The following is a 16,384-nucleotide window of genomic DNA, read 5'->3' as shown; positions in this document are numbered from 1 at the left end:
TATTATCGTACCGTGGACTTGTTATCGCGATATTATCGTACCGTGAGTTTTTGGTATCGTTACATCCCTATGTATCACTCTATTTATTTTGAAAAAGGACTTGTTTCTTGTCAGTCACCATGTTATTGTAGGTCTTGGCTCCTCACGCAGGTAAACAAAGCAGGTTGTTTATCGCTGGGTGCTGGGTGCCAGGCTGTGGTATGCTCAGGGAGAATATGTTGTTGACCTTGAGTTAAAATTAAGCTCTTATCATTAGTTGTCTTGATTGACAGCCGGGTGTTTATGAGCAAAGTGGAAGGCTCTTTTTCTTCCATCTCCGGGGGGGTTTGTGGCTACCATGGTATGACTCATTTCTCTGTCTTTCTCTCGCATGTTTTCCAAACTATTCCTTTCTCTTGCTTGTTTATCAGCAGTACTGGAACAAGTCAGAATCTTCCATTTCCTAAAATTGTGAAAATAACAAAAAATATTGGATTGTCAAGATTCAGTTGTGTTTCTTACACAATGTTTAGAGACACTTAACTACTAAGGACATCAAATAAAAATAAATACAATTCTGTCCACACACTAATTCTAAACTTTAGACTTTAAGTGTTTGAAATTGCAGGAACTATTCTTCCCTCTGTGCTGTAGTTAAAATGTTGCAGATACATCAAGTAAAACATATGCAGGCGTTTCCTTGATAACTAAACAGTGCTATAGTTAGACTTATTGGTTGTAAATATTCTAACTTGTTTTGTTGCATCAGAAAAATGTCAGCCCTTAAATCTAAAGTGTGCAAACATATCCCCAATGATAATGTTAACATGCTAAAGTAAAGCAGGTAAACATTAGCCACTAAACACTAGAAACAAAGTATTGGATGACATGAATTTAAGAAACTAATTGTATGGCTATCTATGAAATACTTCCATATATTTCAGTTACAAAACACACAGCTCAATGAGTGGTGCAGTCAATAGGAGGTTAAGTTCAACTTGTGGATGTTTTTCAAGCTAAACAATTATATGACTAACAACTTCAGATAGCATTGCCTGAAACATTTGTGTACTGAATGTGCATTAACGAAAGTTTGCAAATATGTTATTCTTCATTGTCGCATTAGATCACATTTATAGGAAGGTGTGCATCAGTTGAAGCCTTATTGAAATGTATTCCTCTTATCCCTCTGAAGGTGCTGGGCTCTCTCCAGTCAGAAGGAAACCCTCTGGACTGCCGCTTCAGCCTCCTCCAGCCCTACCAGCTGCTCACAGTGGAGCTTCCAGGATCCAGAGAGGGTTTCTGGGCCGACAGCTGTGTGTACGAGTGCTCTCGAGGCCGCCTACACCGCCTCTCTTCCACCCGCATCCCGCTAACATCGCGCCCTGTCTCCTGCTCACGACACCCCTCTGAGAGCTCTCTTCTCCTGGGTCTCAGTGACTCCTCCTTGGTGCTGTTTGACCAGCGACGGGGGGTCTCTCTCCTGGCCTCCTGCCCCGTACCCCCCACTCTCCTCGCCTGGCACCCTGCTGGGGCCGTGGTGCTGGTGGGGGGAGAGCAGGGGGAGCTGATGTGCTTTGATGTGGGCTTGGCACCTGTAAGGATGGCGCTGGTAGCCGAGGATGAGGCTCCAGCGGAAACGCTAAGACTCGCCGACCACCTGCGGAGCGGCGTAGGACTGGAGGGGCTGCGGTGGGCTGCGGGCCTGGAGGCAGATGTGCTGATGTTGGCCTTTCATGGGGGACCATTGGCTGCCCTGAGATTCAGACTCGGTAGGTGGAATACGATTTAGAAATGAGAAATTGCAAAAAAAACTCAACATAGAATTACTTTTCAATTAACTGATCAGTGACGTCCGAACGCATCGATGCTAAGACCCATATCCTAATGCGGTTTCTTCAGATCACTTGTTTTTTTTCAATTCAGGGTGGCAATGATATCTAACAAAGAAGAACTCAAAATGCCATATAATGTTCCATCCATCGACTAATTGAGTAATTGCCTGATCATCTCAGAAGTCTTCCATAGGGATTTATGCACACTATCAACTATTTAATTGCTTTTACACAAATCAGTATTTCACACAGCAGTCTCTACTCCAGTTTGAGCTTAAAAATATATTTGTATGTAAATGCGTGATCCTCTGAAAGTAAGACATGAACTAGCTTTTAATAATTCTGTGTTAGAGTGAACCTCTCTGAAGAACCAGCACCTTACCATGGTAGAGAGGTTTGTGTGCCCTGATGAACCTGGGGGCTGTGTTGTCTGGAACCTTGTGTTCCTGGTAGGGTCTCCAATGGCAAATTGGTCTCAGGCAAGGGGCCAGACTAAGATTGGTTCAAAAGACCTCATGAAAGACGACACAAGAAGTGAGGATACCCGGCCCGGAGGAAGCCCGGGGTCCCCTTCTGGAGCCAGGCCCAGAAGGAGGACTCGTCGGCGAGCGTCTGGTGGCCGGGCTTGCCACGGAGCCCGGCCGGGCCCAGCCCGAAAAGACAACGTGGGCAACACCTCCGCTTCTCCGTCCCGCGGTCCCGCGGGCCCACCACCTACGGGAAACAGCGATGGGGTCGGGTGCGCTGCCAGAAGGGTGGCAGTGAAAGCGGAGGGTCTCGACGGACGAGACCCGGGCGACAGAAGCTGGCTTTGGGGACGTGGAACGTCACCTCTCTGGGGGGGAAGGAGCCGGAGCTTGTGCGGGAGGTGGAGCGTTACCAGTTGGATCTGGTTGGGCTCACCTCTACGCACAGCGTCGGCTCTGGAACCTTACTTCTGGATAGGGGTTGGACTCTATTCTTCTCCGGAGTTGCTCAAGGTGTGAAGCGCCGGGCGGGTGTGGGGATACTCACAAGTCCCCGGTTAGGTGCTTCGTTGTTGGAGTTTACCCCAGTGGACGAGAGGGTCGCCTCTCTACGCCTGCGGGTTATGGGGGGGAAAACTCTGACTGTTGTGTGTGCTTATGCACCCAACAGCAGTTCAGAGTATACGGCCTTCTTGGAGACCCTGGAAAGAGTCCTGTATGGGGCTCCTGAAGGGGACTCTTTAATCTTGCTGGGAGACTTCAACGCACATGTGAGCAATGATGGAGACACTTGGAGGGGCGTGATTGGGAGGAACGGCCCCCCTGATCTGAACCGGAGTGGTGGTTTGTTACTGGACTTCTGTGCTAGTCATGGATTGGCCATAACAAACACCATGTTCGAACATAAGGATGCTCATAAGTGTACGTGGTACCAGAGCACCCTAGGCAGAAGGTCCATGATCGATTTCGTTATCGTATCATCGGACCTGAGGCCGTATGTTTTCGACACTCGGGTAAAGAGAGGGGCGGAGTTGTCAACTGATCACCATCTGGTGGTGAGTTGGGTCGAGTGGCGGGGGAAGCCTCTGGATAGACCTGGTAAGCCCAAACGTGTAGTTCGGGTGAACTGGGAACGTCTGGAGGAGGCCCAAGTTCAGGAGGCCTTCAACTCACACCTCCGGCGGAGCTTTTCGGGCATTCCTGTGGAGGTTGGGGACATTGAACCAGAGTGGTCGGTGTTCAAAGCCTCTATTGCCGAAGCCGCGGCGGGGAGCTGTGGTCTCAAGGTCCTAGGTGCCTCAAGGGGCGGTAACCCTCGAACCTCCTGGTGGACACTGGTGGTCAGGGAAGCCGTCCGACTGAAGAAGGAGGCCTTCAGGGATTTGTTATCCCGGGGGACTCCCGAGGCAGTTGCAAGGTACCGACAGGCCCGAAGGGCAGCAGCCTCATCCGTGGCCGAGGCAAAGCAGCGGGTGTGGGAGAAGTTCGGAGAAGACATGGAGAAGGACTTTCGGGCGGCACCAAAGTTGTTCTGGAAAACTGTCCGACACCTCAGGAGGGGGAAGCAGGGAACCATCCAAGCTGTGTACAGTAAGGATGGGACGTTGTTGACCTCAACTGATGGAGTGTTAGGGCGTTGGAAGGAACACTTTGAGGAACTCCTGAACCCGACAACTCCGCCCTCTATGTTAGAGGCAGAGCTGGAGTATGACGGGGGATCAACACCAATCTCCCGGGGGGAGGTCACTGAGGTCGTCAAACAACTCCACAGTGGCAAAGCCCCGGGGGTGGATGAGATCCGCCCGGAAATGCTGAAGGCTCTGGGTGTTGAGGGACTGTCATGGTTGACACGTCTCATCAACGTTGCGTGGAAGTCGGAAAAGGGGGATCAGAGGGTGTGTGCCAATTACAGAGGCATCACACTACTCAGCCTCCCCGGGAAAGTTTACTCTAAGCTCCTCGAAAGGAGTGTCAGGCCGATTGTCGAACCTCAGATTGAGGAGGAACAATGCGGATTCCGTCCTGGTCGTGGAACGACGGATCAGCTTTTTACTCTCGCAAGGATCCTGGAGGGGGCCTGGGAGTACGCTTATCCGGTCTACATGTGTTTTGTAGACTTGGAGAAGGCATATGACCGAGTTCCCAGGGAGTTACTGTGGGAGGTGCTGCGGGAGTATGGGGTGAGGGGGTCTCTACTCAGGGCCATCCAATCTCTGTACTCCCAAAGCGAGAGCTGTGTCCGGGTCCTCGGCAGTAAGTCGGACCCATTTCCGGTGAGGGTTAGCCTCCGCCAGGGCTGCGCTTTGTCACCAATCCTGTTTGTAATATACATGGATCGGATTTCGAGGCGTAGTCATGGGGGAGGGGGTCTGCAGTTCGGTGGACTAAGGATTGCACCACTGCTTTTTGCAGATGATGTGGTTCTAATGGCTTCATCGGTCTGCGACCTTCAGCACTCACTGGATCGGTTCGCAACCGAGTGTGAAGCGGCTGGGATGAGGATCAGGGCTGGTGTCTCCCTTAAGGATAAGGTGAGAAGTTCGGTCATCAGGGAGGGACTCGGAGTTGAGCCGCTCCTCCTTCACGTCGAAAGGAGCCAGTTGAGGTGGTTCGGGCACCTAGTTAGGATGCCACCTGGGCGCCTCCCTAGGGAGGTGTTCCAGGCACGTCCAGCTGGGAAGAGACCAAGGGGTAGACCTAGGACCAGGTGGAGCTGGTTGATGTCGCCAGGGAAAAGAAAGTTTGGGGCTCTCTGCTGGAACTGCTACCCCCGCGACCCGACCACGGATAAGCGGGAGAAGATGGATGGATGGATGGATGGATGGATGGATGGATGGATGGATGGATGGATGGATGGATGGATGGATGGTGTTAGAGTGATGCAGTTGTAGTTTACTGTAGAAAACCAACAGGTGCATCTGGAAACACGACTCAGCTCATCGTTAACCACATTGTACAAAATTGTAAAAAAAATGTCTTTATTTTTTATTTCCTACCTACCTAATTTAGACTTTTTTAATTTAATTTGATTTTTAAATGTTACAGTATGTCCACTGTGGAGGACGTCAGGACCATTTTAGTTTGAAAAGACAGCTACAATTAACAGATCGACTATGTAACGTATTATGGTTATAGAGTGATATTAATACAATAATACATTCACCTTTATTTAAAACATAAATAAGCAATTGATCTGAATATATGTATATATAATACCTGGTTAAATTCAACATGTATATTTTATACTTTCTTGTTTATTCCTTTGAATTTGTATTGTACAATGCCGTGTCTTTTTATGCTAATGCCACAACACATTATTTGCCAAATTTGGGATCAATAAAGTACCATCTTATCTTATCTTATTGTATCTTATCTTTATAGTTAGTATTTTTCTATGTAACCTAAAGTTACTAGCCCTAATTGTTACCTTTATATTTGACTCAACCTTATGTGCAAACCTCCCCCCCCCCCCTCTTCAGAGGCTCTCCCTGTGTCGTGGGTCTGCCTCAGTATCTGAACCCCTCTGTGTAACAATGGCGGCTGAACGGGGTCGTACTCTTACCTCTTCACTGCTGAGGGAAGTTAATTTGTTGACGGGCGGGAAGGTTAGCAGGAGTCACGCTCTCAGAGGTCATTCAATAATCGCCCCGGGGCAAGAGCCCCCCAGGTGCATTCTGGGATGCATTTTTCCGATAAATCGTTTACAGTGGCTGCGCAGTCCCTCGGGGCCCCCAGATAAAGTTTGCCAATCAAAATGTTTCCAAAGCAGCCACCTCACCCTCCAACACACGCATTCACAAACACACTCATACATACACACATTCAGCTTCTTTAATTGTGACTTTGGAAAGAAGATGTGACAGTAGCTCTCCACCGAAGTTTGAAAGCAGGAGTGAGGGGGTGGATGGAGGAAGGTAGAAGTGTGTGTGTGTGTGTGTGTGTGTGTGTGTGTGTGTGTGTGTGTGTGTGGTGTGTGTGTGTGTGTGTGTGTGTGTGTGTGTGTGTGTGTGTGTGTGTGTGTGTGTGTGTGTGTGTGTGTGTGTGTGTGTGTGTGTGTGTGTGTGTGTGTGTGTGTGTGTGTGTGTGTGTGTGTGTGTGTGTGTGTGTGTGTGTGTGTGTGTGTGTTTAACTGTGTGTATCCAACTGTGTTTGCCTGTATGCACAGGGAAAGAGGAGGGTGTCTTCCAACAATAGCTTCCCTTCCTCTGATCGTCTGCCAAGGTTTTGATGAAGAAAGTCACTGCACGTCTTTTCTCCATGATAATTCTTCCCCCCACACTAACACGCGTGTGTGTATTATTCTATTTCTGTGCTTCTATGCAAGCACACACACACACACACACACACACACACACACACACACACACACACACACACACACACACACACACACACACACTCCAACTCATTTGTTTGTTTGCTTGCGCTCCTTCTCTGTATTGACTTGTTTCATAAGGCCCGCTACATGACAGAATGAGTGAGTCGGGAAACGGCGAGGAAGAAAGACTTGGCTGAGCTCCAAGTTCCTTTTTTCCATATGGAGGCAGCCCCCTGGTGCCCCCCCCCCCATCACCAACACCACCCCCTTCACCCTCCTGCCTGCACCCAGTTATCTCATCTGGGCACACGTTGGCCACGGCTGGGCTGCACCGGCACAGGCTGAGGAAGGGCAGACCAGGAAATGTGCTGAACGAGGACAATTGCCGTTTTTTTTTTTTAGGGACGTGAAATATTGAAGTAGGAATAATTACATAACCTGGTATACAACTAGTAAAGAACATGAGAGGGTTAGAATCAGAGTCAATGTGACGGACATGCAGGTAACATCAATACGGTTTATTTTTTCAAATGCACAGCTTGCTAACTTGATTAGTAAAGCACTTCAAGTCTATCACAACAATTTGAGTTAAAACTGACCAGGGTTCAATCGACTATTTTGGCATCCTTTAATTAAAGAATCAACTAGTTTCCTCTCCTATTTCTAGATATTCTGATTTCTAAAAAGAAAGGATACTAAATGTACAGTTTTAATGGCTGATTTCTTCTTATTTAAGGTCGACTTTAATGCTCAGCTTTCATTATTATTATACTTTGAGTTGAACTATTTGTCAGCAGTTTGTCTCTGACGTGTACTTGTCATGTTGACGGTGCTCAGTAGGGTTTGTTTGTGCTGCTGCTCTGTGTTGTTGTGGGTCTGACAGTCTGACGCTGATCAAATAAGTCCGTGTAGACAGGTGTGGGAAAGAACTGACTTATCCTCGCCTCCACAATGATCCATTGTCTCTCTTAGAGTTAGCTTAGAGCAGACGTTAACGCCCAACTGAAAGACCACTACACACACACACACACATGTAAAAGTAGACACACAAACCGCACTACGCTCAGCTGATGTATTAGCCACATTAGCCCACTCTTAAGGGGATTTGGGGGCTTGCTAATTGCCAGCTTGTCATTTTAATTGCTCAAACACCCTCCCTCCACACACACATACACACACACACACACATATACACACACACACACACACACATATATACACTGACAACACTCACATATACACACACATACACACACACACACACACACACACACACACACACACACACACACACACACACACACACACAACTTCTTCAATTAATTAGACAGAGTCAGCGGTGACTTTGCCTGCCTGCAGCCCAGCCCGTTGTCAGTGATCAGCTGCACGGTCCTGACCGTAACAACAGCTGTGTCAATATTTAGTTTAGTGAATATATATATAAGAGGGTAAGATGAAGTCTAGAAACTTTGGACATTGCTTAATTTAGCCATTAATTTATAGGAATATGCTTAAATCTCCTAGAAAATGCCTGATTTTCACTGATGTAAACCAAATATATTCTAAATATTTGTAACAAAATACTCCAGTTATTATTTTTTCTCCTGCAGTCTCACATCAGACTAAGCTAGTCCACTAATTTGGGATATATCCAGTTAAGATACATGTACATTATAAGTTGCAAAAAAAAACGTTTTTGTAAAAAAAAACGTTCTGGTACTAGACCTTTTTGATTTAGTACAAGTAAAACAAAATTATACAAGTTTGATAGTGTGCAGGAGGTTATTTACAACTTTTGAACTATTCCTCCCTTTCTGACGCACCTGTGTCATGAAATAGATGTGAGGTGATTTTTTGGTTTGTTTAAAGTACCTAGTAAGAGCTCGAACTCTCATTTAGCGACACGCGGCCTGACATAAGCCAAACTACAGCGAGGTAAAACGTTACATGACTCGTTTATGGCAACATGCATTTGAATTTGGTGGTTTCATTTTACTATAAGTACCGTAAGCACAATGGACATTAATCACCTCGGATATTCAACACTGTCTCTTCCCATATGTGTGCTCTATAGAGCCACAATCTCACACGCACCTTTTACACACAGAACGAGACACCCTTACTACCAGGAAGGGTATAAAACCTCATCCTTTCCTTATTAGGCAGTCCTAATGTACACATACACACACACACACACACACACACACACACACACACACACACACACACACACAAAAGCATAATCAATTGCCTCTGGTTAAAAGGCAAAATCTGTTGTTGCATTCATCTCATACATACTGTATGCTCGATGTTTTTGTGTTGTATTTAAATAGATTGGACACACACACACACACACAGGATTAAACAGACTTCCCGCCTAATTGATTGACAGGTCGATGTCAGTCTAACCGATCTAGTGCTGCTTCAGAGTTTCGACCGATGCGCCGGACACTTACTTAGCTTAAGTAGGTGCTCCGAGTTATTCTACAGGATTATTGCACCATATAATATTCAGGCTTTAGGAAAAACTGCTTCTCCTTGTTTACAGACATTTTTGGAAATTTCAGTTGTTTAAGAAGCTGCTTTTTTTCACACTTACTGTAGTGTCAACTATTGGAAATCGGGATGAAGTTTACTGTGTGAATATAAAATAATATCGACAACATACTTTTTTTTGTAATATGTTCTTTTTTTTGCTCATGTTCTAATAAACTAAAATCAATCTCACTGGATGTTCTAGGAGCCCTGACTGGAGGCCTGGTGGGCCTCGGGGAGATGCTGCAGCAGCGGCTGCGCTGTGGGCAGGTCAGAGAGGCGCTGGGCGTCCTGGAGGCCATTGACTGGAGCATCATGGGAGACGAGTGCCATCGAGGGCTGAGCTCCATCACCAACCACCTGCTGAGGCTGGAGCTGAACGCAGAGAGAGAGGGTGGGCAGTAGGGCTGCTCGATTATGGCAAAAATCATAATCTCGATTATTTGGGTCAATAATTGTAATTGCGATAATTAAATGCGATTATTCATTGACTTTGAAAACATCCATTTATTGCAGATAAAAATGTTGAACAGTATGTTTTTAACAGTTGATTACCCTGAACTTTAAGTATAATTCAACTGAAAAACCAAAAAAAAAATTCGATTACGTTGTTTTCGTAATCGTTGCAAGCCATAATCGTAATTGCGATTAAAATACGATTAATTGAGCAGCCCTAGTGGGCAGACAGGTTTTGGTTTTCAATTTAGTTTACATCCAACCTTTAGAGGCAGTAACTCCAAAGACAGGGGGTCCGCGGGGTCTTAAAAAGTATTAAAAGTTGATTAATCAATTTAGCCAAAATGAAGGCTATTAAAAAGTATTAAACGGCATTTTCCAAGGTATTACATTTTGTAGCTTGTTTTCAATAAGTATATAAATGGTCCAAAGAGGTTGTATTCTACAGTCTGCCTGAATGTAATCATTGCGTAGGTGTGTAGTGTGATTCTGTGTAGTTTATTGATGGCATCCCGTTGGATGTGACGTCATCTGAACAGGACATCGCGCGCTCACTGCTTGATATCGCGAAGGTCCGTTTACGCCGGTTGTTAAACAACATCGTTATGGGGAAATGCAAGTTAGCGTCCAAATGGTTGGAAGATAAGGAGGAAGGACAATCAATACTGTATATAGTCAATGTGAGGTGAAGTGTGTCGCCAATGTGACCGGTTAAAACTCAAAGTGGCGATGAGGTCTTAAAATGTATGGAAAGGGTCTTGAAAGGGATTACATCTGACTTCAGGCTTCCTGCATATACCCTGTATACATCACTTGACTGACATTAGTACGATTAAATACAATGTTTCAAGCTTATCACAGTTTATACTACGGTGTTAGCTCAGCAGTATAGCATAAAGGTTTGCGGTCTTTAAATTAGCCCGCTGACCTTCACAAACCATTTATGTCCCAAGTAAATGAAAAACTATAATAGTTTATAGGTATTCTACCTACACTTGCATTTCATTTGTTGTTTAAAATGTGCTGTTAATTAGAACATGTTAACATAAAAAGAGAGTTAGACTTCTATAGTGGCTCTATGTGTCGGTCTTTAAGGATCTCATTTACTGTTTAACAAGAAGTTACTCAATATGTATACCAGCAAAGGATTTAAAAGAGCCAGCTACAATCTCCCCAACATACCCTTTATTAGCCATATCTGTGTAAACTGAAATGTATAATTTGTTTATAAAATACTTTATTTCAGACGTTTTTATTGTATTTTATTTCATAGCTTGCCAACATTTTTTGCTGAAACAAATCAAATTAAACCCTATACACTTTATAGATTTTTTAAATGTATTTTCTGTCCCTTCCTTAGCGCTGCTAGAGGCCGCTCTCGGGGTGTTTTACGCCCCCCCCGCCCCTCTCTCAGACGTGGTGATACTGGAGTTCAGGGAGCCCATCAGCAAGTGTGCCCGCCGCTTTTTTCACCACCTTCTCAGGTAACACCACCCACTCTGTGCTGCTGGGGTCCTCATGTGATCGTCTGATGGAGAAATTAGCTTTGCATAACTCTACAGGGGGAGGGGTCAAAGGTCAAGGTCGGGTCTATAAGAGCTTAGTGTATTTAAATTACATACATAAACATTAGCTGCTGCATATGTTCATGGCAGCTCTACATACACACATGTACAGACTATTTCAAGGCATTAGCAGAATAATCAGAATAAGAAAAATCGTCCAGAAAAGGGTCTTTGTGGGATTGTCATCCATCACAGATACAATTTAACACCGCCTATTTGCCGCTGTGTTGCTATTTAAAAAATGCTAAAAAGGAAATAGCTTTTGAATTTCGTTGCAGGCACAGCTTGAGTCATTCACAAGGCAAAGCACCTCACATGCACCTGTTTAGACTGTTGTTTCATTCTCCCTTCTGCCATGAGAGCCTTTTGAAACGGCTGTTTGACTGAAATAGACCCTGTTGTTCCCACTCACTGCTCAGCGCTCTCCATCCTGCATCACCTCCCGTTTCCCTCTCTCTCTCTTTCTTCTTCCTCTGTAGCTCCAGCCTTGTTTGGCATCCCTCCTGCTCTCCTCTCTTATCACCTACCTGCATTATTTTTCTCTCCATCAACATCAAATGAAGAAAGCCCCCCCCCCTCCCCTCCTCTCTCTCTCTCTCTCTCTCTCTCTCTCTCTCTCTCTGTGTGTGTTTGTTTGTTTCATGTTGGCTCCAGAGAGGGAAAGTTGAGGTGTTTTGTGCCGGGAGATACAGCGCTCGCTCCCTCCCTAGTTTAATTCTCAATGATAGGACGAGGACTCGCTACTCTCAGTTCAATTATTGAGAGTTTTGTATGCAGAGGTGTGTGTGGATCGAAGTGTGTGTCTCTTATAAAGGTGGACATATGAACTACAGACCTATCTTTGAATAATAATTAAAAGCGTGTATTTTTTTTGGATTGATGATAGTTCTTTATAGACAGGCTGTTGCTGCTTTTCTTGTTTAACTGTTTCTACTTTCTCTGCAGACACCAGCGCTTTGAGAAGGCCTTCCTCCTCGCTGTAGATTTAGAAGACAGAGATCTATTTATGGTGAGTGAAAAAGTAAATGTCTCTCTTACAAAGTGCAACACACACTTGTGACACACATGTTCCTCCACTATGGGATGCTTTGAAGTCAATCCATTCAGTCATTTGTCAACACAAAGCTTTTATATAATGAAACAAAAATGTGACAGGATTTCAATACACATCTTCCAGGGTCATTAAAAACCTGGAAAAGTCATGGAAATTCAAAATGCTAATTCCAGGCCTTGGAAAACAATATTTTTCCCAAAGTTTTGGAAAAGTCATGGAAATGTAACTAAAGTTGCATCAAATATCATTTATATTTCATCTAATCGCCGAAATAGTAATACTATAATGATAATACATACTGTATGGTATAGTAATGAAACTTAAAATGGCATTTAACTGTTGAGGTATTTTGCTGGTGAGAGATTTGAGTTGCTTTAGCGTGTAGAAGCTAGTAAGCCTATTGGATTTGTTTTAGATAGGCACAACATGTTTCCTCTGCAGACCTTATTTTCCTGTTCCATGTTAAAATAAACCATTTTCAGTGGTACCTGAGAAAGAGTAATTGAAAATTAGGTAGAAGTCATGGAGAAGTCATTGAAAATCATTGGTGAAAAAGTGTATGAACCCGGATCTTAAACACTCACACAGGTGCTCAGCGAAAAGCAGGTAAAGGAGGGTATACATATGCAAACAACTTTTGTTGAAGATACTAAAATGTGAACAAATGTGTTTGCAAATATAGCCAGCAACTCACTACCAGAACTCTACTTAACCAGGAATTGTGTCCATTCATTGAAGAATGTTTTCCTTTATGGCATTTCTGCCTTTATTTGAGAGCTTGACAGTAATTATACACACAGCAAATGTTCGAAAAGAGAGAAGGATGTTGCATTTAAAACTTCTTTGTGTGTGTGTGTGTGTGTGTGTGTGTGTGTGTGTGTGTGAGTGTGTGTGTGCGTGTGCGTGTGTGTGTGTGTCAGAGAGCAGGTGTGATCTCGCTATGGGCCCCTATCTTTTCACAACCTCCATGGCCTCGGCTCGGCCTTTTCCTCTCCTCTTCCCTCTAACTCGCTCTTTCTTCCACTCCACGCTGAAATGCTCTTTCTATGCGTTTGACCCCCTTTTTTCATGGGGCCCCCTTTTGCTCCATGCTTCACCAACACCCTAGACATTAATACAGACCCACACACACACACAGGCACACACACACTTGCTCCCTCAATCACACTGATAGCACTGGTTCCAATTACCTCCCCACTAAGTAGTGCTGCTGGGAAGCCGAATTGAAAAGGTGGAGTCGAGCCTGTGGACCTTGAAAGAGCGCAAAGGAAGGAGAGGGGGGGGGGGGGGGCGGGGGGTGCAAAGTGGAGAGGAGGGGAGGATGGTGTGGATGGAAAGCTATATGACAAAAAAAAGGTGAGAGGGAAGCGAAACAAGGTCTTGCTCCGTCACTTTGGAGGTGTCGAGATAAGTGAGGGGGAAACAGGAGATGGAGCTGGAATCGTATCTGCAAATAATTCGTAGCATTGGGTTTGAAATACTTTCTAACGTGATATGTCAACAAAGTGTTTCCCTCCTTGCACAGTAAATATTCCCACACATACTGTTCGTTTATATGTACTTTAAATTAGCTTGTCAAAAATCCTTGTCGGTGTCAGGACACATTTGTTCATATATATTTTAGATATAATAATAGGAGAAGAATGACATTTCAGGGACAATTGTAAAACTTTTTCACATCGGTTTTACCATCAAGTTGGACATGAAGATCTAGTGACTAATATGAAATGTTCCCAGTTTCTGTAGCCAGTAAGAGAATGCAACTACAAATCATAGGCCACAATTTAAGGCACTATGAACAAATGGGGGTCAGCTCACAAGTAATCAGAGTAATTGTACAAATAAGGTGCAGTATTGGATCTTCAAACCTGATTTTGTAAAGTTAGTGTATCAAGTGGTTCATTTATTTAAAAAGGCACATTGCACAGTAATTAACACAAGCACTTTAGTGGAGCTAATTTTCCTCTGCAGTCTCTGGCAGGTTGATGACATTAAAAGACAACAGCACATATTAAAGCCGATATGCATAATTAAAACAGACACAAAAGCAGATAAAAGCTAATAGACACAAGCAAAAAAACGATCAACAAGGTGACATCTCTCCAAGTTCTTCTCACATGTCCTATTTTACACCTCGTATACAAACAAATGTAAAAGGCATAATAAGAAAGCATTTGTAAACCCTTTAGTTGTAGCCATTATATAAATCTCCATACATCTGACCCTATAAAAACAACAGACTAGAGCATAATAACTAACTCGTGACCCTCGATGTGTAACAAAGTTCACTCACAATGAGCGCTCAGCCAGCGACCAAGAGAGCAGCAGCGCGTCATCGGCAAAGAGCCACAAAGAGAAAAGAAAAAACGGGACGTTGACATTTCACCCCTCGCTCTGTCCTCCGCTCTAATTAGGTTGTGTTGTTGCCTTAACCTGCTGGTCAGCTGATTGAGCGGAGGTGGGGGGGGGGGGGGGGGGGGGGTTAATGAGGGCAACCCCCGCCTCCCACACAACTCTCTCTAACTTCCAAACGTGCCCACAGAACTCAATAACGCACCATCGACTTGATACAATGCTCACACACACACACACACACACAGATAACACACACACACACACACACACACGCAGATAACACACACCTCTTGTAAAAAATGCCCAGCATGATACACCCCCCTCTATCACAAGACCCCCTGCCCTCAAGCCCCATTGTTTCCTATCTAACAATAGAAGCCCTCCAAGCCTCCAAAAGAAGCCTTTTGTTCAAATGAAACACTTTAGTGTCGGGCTAAATTGAAGGGGAGGAGGAACAGTTGGTTGGGGGGTGTTTTGGGGGAGGTGGAGGTGGAGTTGGGGGATGTATGTGGAGGAAGTAGCAGGGGGTTATACTGAGTCATTTGCATGTTTTTCCCCATAATTGGCGCTGTTCTGTAGCGCCCTAATTAGCCTTTGATAATGAGTCGATAATGTAACTAATTAGGTCATTCGTCAGCCGAGTCAAGCCGGCGACAAGTTGTTTTTTTCTCCACCTCCCTCCCTCTTTCTCCTCTTCTTCTTCCTGGGTCTTTTCCTCTTGATGTAGCTTGTTAATTAAATCAAATTGTGTGATAGCAGATTCTGCTTTTGTTCCCCAATGAGGGCTTGTACTGTTTCTTGTTAGATACGCTCACACTGGGTTCACTTCCTATCTTCCTCCCTATCTGACGCCGGGCTCGGAGGTATCGCACGTCTTCTGCAATAAACTCATTGTTGTCGCTCAGATGAATAATTAGCGTTATTAAATCGTTAAGTCCTTAACACCTATCTGATAGAAGTGTTCAAACACAAGGCTCCTGGATAACAGGTGTGTCAGAAAACAAGTGTGTGTGTGTGTGCGTGTGTGTGTGTGTGTGGCCTGTGTGCAGTTTCAGCATATGTGCTCATGTCCAGGGATTATGCCGAGTGTTAATTAGTGAAAATGTATTTTCATGTTTGCGTGCTTGTGCCTATGTGGATTTGTGTCCAGTCTAATTGCCAATATTTGATTTGACTGTGGGTTTTTGGGAAAGGGAAATCCCACCTAAAACATTTTAGTACTTTGTTGTACTTTGAATTGCTGGGACAAATGTCTTTAATGTATATATTCTATATATTGGGGTTGTGACATTTTACCATGTCCAGGGGGTTGCAATGAAGCCTTAAAAAACGTTTTGTCATCAAAAGTAATTATCAAGATTCTACGTCAGTCCCTCAAAACCTAAATAAAGTCGACCTTTTGGTATTTCACATTCAGGCAAGAAGAAATACGTCTTGGAAGAAGTGCAGACAAGTCCACAATCACTCATTAATTAATCTTATCATTTAAGCCATTTGTAAAATGTTACCAAAGCAAAATCTCCGATCAATATACCGATGATATTAAAGATAAAATTGCAGTATACAAAAAATATGTGTACATTTTCGAAACTATTACAATTGCGGCCGTAACACTATTCCTCTCATTCCCTGACTTCCACTTCTCTACACCAAATGCAACATATTGTTTACCATTCTCTACTAAATGTCTATCGTGTAAATACTTTAAAAAGACAAATGATAGTAGAAAACAATTGGATGCTTTTAACAATTCAACTTAATCACGTGTTTCAGTCTGAAAATGAATTTCTCTTAAAAATGTAACATCATTTCCCACAACA

At 44.2% G+C, this 16,384-nt stretch overlaps 1 protein-coding gene across 1 annotated transcript in view; it reads left to right on the top strand.

Moving 5' to 3' along the window:
* Nucleotides 1-16,384, top strand: part of wdpcp (WD repeat containing planar cell polarity effector) — a gene marked incomplete in the record, with an annotated part of 85,909 nt that overhangs the window by 54,433 nt on the left and 15,092 nt on the right. Inside the window, 4 exon segments of the mRNA XM_034209956.1 lie at nucleotides 1,175-1,751; nucleotides 9,340-9,528; nucleotides 10,951-11,074; nucleotides 12,101-12,164. Coding sequence (XP_034065847.1) covers nucleotides 1,175-1,751; nucleotides 9,340-9,528; nucleotides 10,951-11,074; nucleotides 12,101-12,164 — 954 coding nt within the window.

The sequence above is a fragment of the Gymnodraco acuticeps genome, unplaced genomic scaffold, assembly GCF_902827175.1.
Source record: "Gymnodraco acuticeps unplaced genomic scaffold, fGymAcu1.1, whole genome shotgun sequence".
NCBI classification, from domain to species: domain Eukaryota; kingdom Metazoa; phylum Chordata; class Actinopteri; order Perciformes; family Bathydraconidae; genus Gymnodraco; species Gymnodraco acuticeps.
Note: the sequence above shows the minus strand (reverse complement) of the source record. Positions and strands in the feature narration are given on the sequence as shown.